Raw genomic sequence first — 2,768 nt, 5'->3', positions numbered from 1 at the left:
CTTGTTTATTCTCGTTGTTTCATTTCTTCTTCTTTGCATTACTATAACCGATACACTGCACGCCCGCCAGGTTGCTCGGGTGGGCCGCCTCTTCCGCCTGAGCTCCACGGGGCGCCCTGTATGTATTTCCTTTGCAGTCTGCCTTCGAACGTTTGAGGCCACATAGAATAATTGACAAATTTCCGTAGTAATATAACGCAGTAAATCGTTTAAAAACCAACAAATTGCGAAATTTCCGCACCTGGGGGTGCTACGGCTGTTGCGGCTGCGACCACGGCGAGCCCCACAGCACAGGGGGCCGGTGTTTCGAACCCCCAGGCGTCGCTAGACCACCGGATGGGACGCGCTGTCGTTCTGCCCCTTCAACCCAGGTCATCCCATTTCCTTTTCCGCCCTAAGTTTGATATCTAGGGTCCAGTAAATAATTCATTGGGAACAATGCATCTACGCCTTTTGGGGGCCGTTGTCTCGCTGGGTGCGGGAGTGGGCCACTCGCTGCCAGGTGAGGGAGGAGGCCTCCTCGCTCTAATGAGATGCCTTGCGAAATAAAACGAAATGATGTCTAACTCGTTTTTGCGTTTGTAGCTTGTGACAAAATGGACGTATTCTACCACTAGGCCGATCAGAAAAGCAGTGTCTACACGGGCTAAGGGGCAGATCAGACACGAAACCAGCGGGTGCAGTGGTTGGATGAGGCCGGTGGCTGCTTCGTACATCTCTAGATTTTCCCTCACGTAGTGTTAGTCGTTTAATGTCATGTTCCTGCTGCTTCTTGTGTCCGCATTTGCGTTTTTTGCATCAGGCGTGTACGGCGACGCGCCCGCTTTGCATGCACCCCCTCCCCTAATTTCATCCCTTTTCTCCCCCGCTGCTGCCTCATGGCGTCAAACGTCTCCCTCTAAGGAATATGATGCTCCGGAGGCGGCCTCTTTCTGGGATTTCGCACTGCAACAGCTGCCGCATCTAACTGGTGCGTCCGCTGCTCCTGCTCAGAGCAGCGCGCGCGCTCTGCAGGACACCAGCAGCGCCAACCCGGAGCAGCCCCTGAAACAACTTGCCAACAAAAGAACACCAGAGTTCCACCGCAGCCTCTACGAGGCTCCGGCGTTCGAAATCGACGCGGTAGAGTTGACTTTCAAGTTGGACGAAGACGAGACAGAGGTCAGCAGCAGCAGCATTCCTACCGTCCTGCGCTTAGCATGCATGATGCCCCAGTAGCTACTGTGCCGTTATGTTTCGGTGACCTCCGCATAATGTTTGCTCATTTCACATGGGGTGATTCATTCCCTCTCAGATCTCAGACCCAGCGTGTTGAGCTCCAGCGAAATTGTTGAATCTTTGCTGCTTCGGTGGCTGGCTGTTTGCACAGGTTATTTCGAGGCTGAGGGTACGCCGAAGGGAAGGCACAGAGCCTCAGGATTTGATTCTTGACGGAGAGGAGCTACAGCTGAACTCGATTGCCCTCAATGACGTCCGTCTGGTTGAGGATAATGAAACCGGCTACTCCTTTGTCAACGGAGGGTCTCTCCGGTTGCCTATGAACATTTTGCCCCAGCAAGAAGGGAGAAGGTTCTTCTTAGAAATAAGCGTGACGATAAGTCCGAAGAAAAACCTTCAGCTTTCCGGTTTATACTGGTCCAACGGAACTCTAGTGACACAATGCGAGGCCGAGGGTTACCGCCGCATTACTTATGGTTTAGATCGTCCCGATGCATTGAGTCGTTACCTAGTAAGCCAATAGATGCAAATGACCCTTATATCCTCCTAGTGTATTGACGTACACATCGCCGCGGACTTGTTTGTAGGGATGGGAACGGGTTTCAACGCGTTTTGTTCATGATGTTAATATGTTGAAAATGTTCTCGTCGCCAAGGCCAGGGTTGTACTGCCGTGTGTATCTGCAGGTTCGCCTGGAGGCAGACCAGAAGAAGTACCCAGTGTTGCTCAGCAACGGAAACAAACTCGCCGAAGGTCCTGTAAGAGATAATCCTGATCGTCATTTCGCTATTTTCGAGGATCCTTTCCCCAAGCCGACTTACCTCTTCGCGATTGTCGCCGGGCAGTTCGGCAGCACTGAGGGCGAATTCCAGACAGCGGTGCGTTTGTGTTTCTACTGTCGTCACGTTTTTATTTCTGTTGCATTACTCTCATCTCTTGCATCCTTTCTGCGTTTTTGATGTAAATTCGCTCCACTGACTTCGTTCCTTCCATCCAGACACCCGNTCTTGCATCCTTTCTGCGTTTTTGATGTAAATTCGCTCCACTGACTTCGTTCCTTCCATCCAGACACCCGCGTATCTTACTTACTGCGTGGCTAGCGGACTTCAGCCTTTGCTGCTGCGAATGCTGTTTCTGTGTGCAGAGCGGCCGGAAAGTGAGCCTGCAGCTGTACAGCCCTCCCGAAGATGCAGGCTATTTGGAGTTCGCGAAGGTGTTTTTGCGGCTGAGTATGCAATGGGACGAGGAGGCCTTCGGACGCGAATACGACCTCGACACCCTGAACGTTGTTTGCGTCAACGACTTCAACAGCGGCGCCATGGAGAACAAGGGTCTCCTCATCTTCAACTGCCATTCCCTGTTGGCGCACCCCGATATCAGTACAGGTTAGCCACACAGCCCTCGCTCAGCAGCAGCTGCTGTTGGGCTTGCCGCTGGTGGATGATCGCATAGGCGCGGGTTCATGTGTTGCTGGGATAGCGATAGTTCGGATGCATTGCAGGTTTTGCTGTTTTTTCAGACATCGAGTTCTCTCAAGTGATTTCAACGGT

The 2,768-nt window shown here is 52.3% G+C and overlaps 1 protein-coding gene across 1 annotated transcript in view; it reads left to right on the top strand.

The window, feature by feature from the left end:
- Positions 1-438: 438 nt before the first annotated feature.
- Positions 439-2,768, top strand: part of EMH_0068780 (aminopeptidase N, putative) — a gene marked incomplete at both ends in the record, with an annotated part of 2,793 nt that continues 463 nt past the window's right edge. The window contains 5 exons of the mRNA XM_013498798.1: positions 439-502; positions 803-1,161; positions 1,370-1,729; positions 1,905-2,096; positions 2,363-2,577. Of these exons, the coding sequence (XP_013354252.1) occupies positions 439-502; positions 803-1,161; positions 1,370-1,729; positions 1,905-2,096; positions 2,363-2,577 (1,190 nt within the window). The remainder of the gene's footprint in view (positions 503-802; positions 1,162-1,369; positions 1,730-1,904; positions 2,097-2,362; positions 2,578-2,768) is intronic.

Source organism: Eimeria mitis, genomic scaffold, assembly GCF_000499745.2.
Source record: "Eimeria mitis Houghton genomic scaffold, Emh_scaff3716, whole genome shotgun sequence".
Classification (NCBI taxonomy): Eukaryota; Apicomplexa; class Conoidasida; order Eucoccidiorida; family Eimeriidae; genus Eimeria; species Eimeria mitis.
Note: the sequence above shows the minus strand (reverse complement) of the source record. Positions and strands in the feature narration are given on the sequence as shown.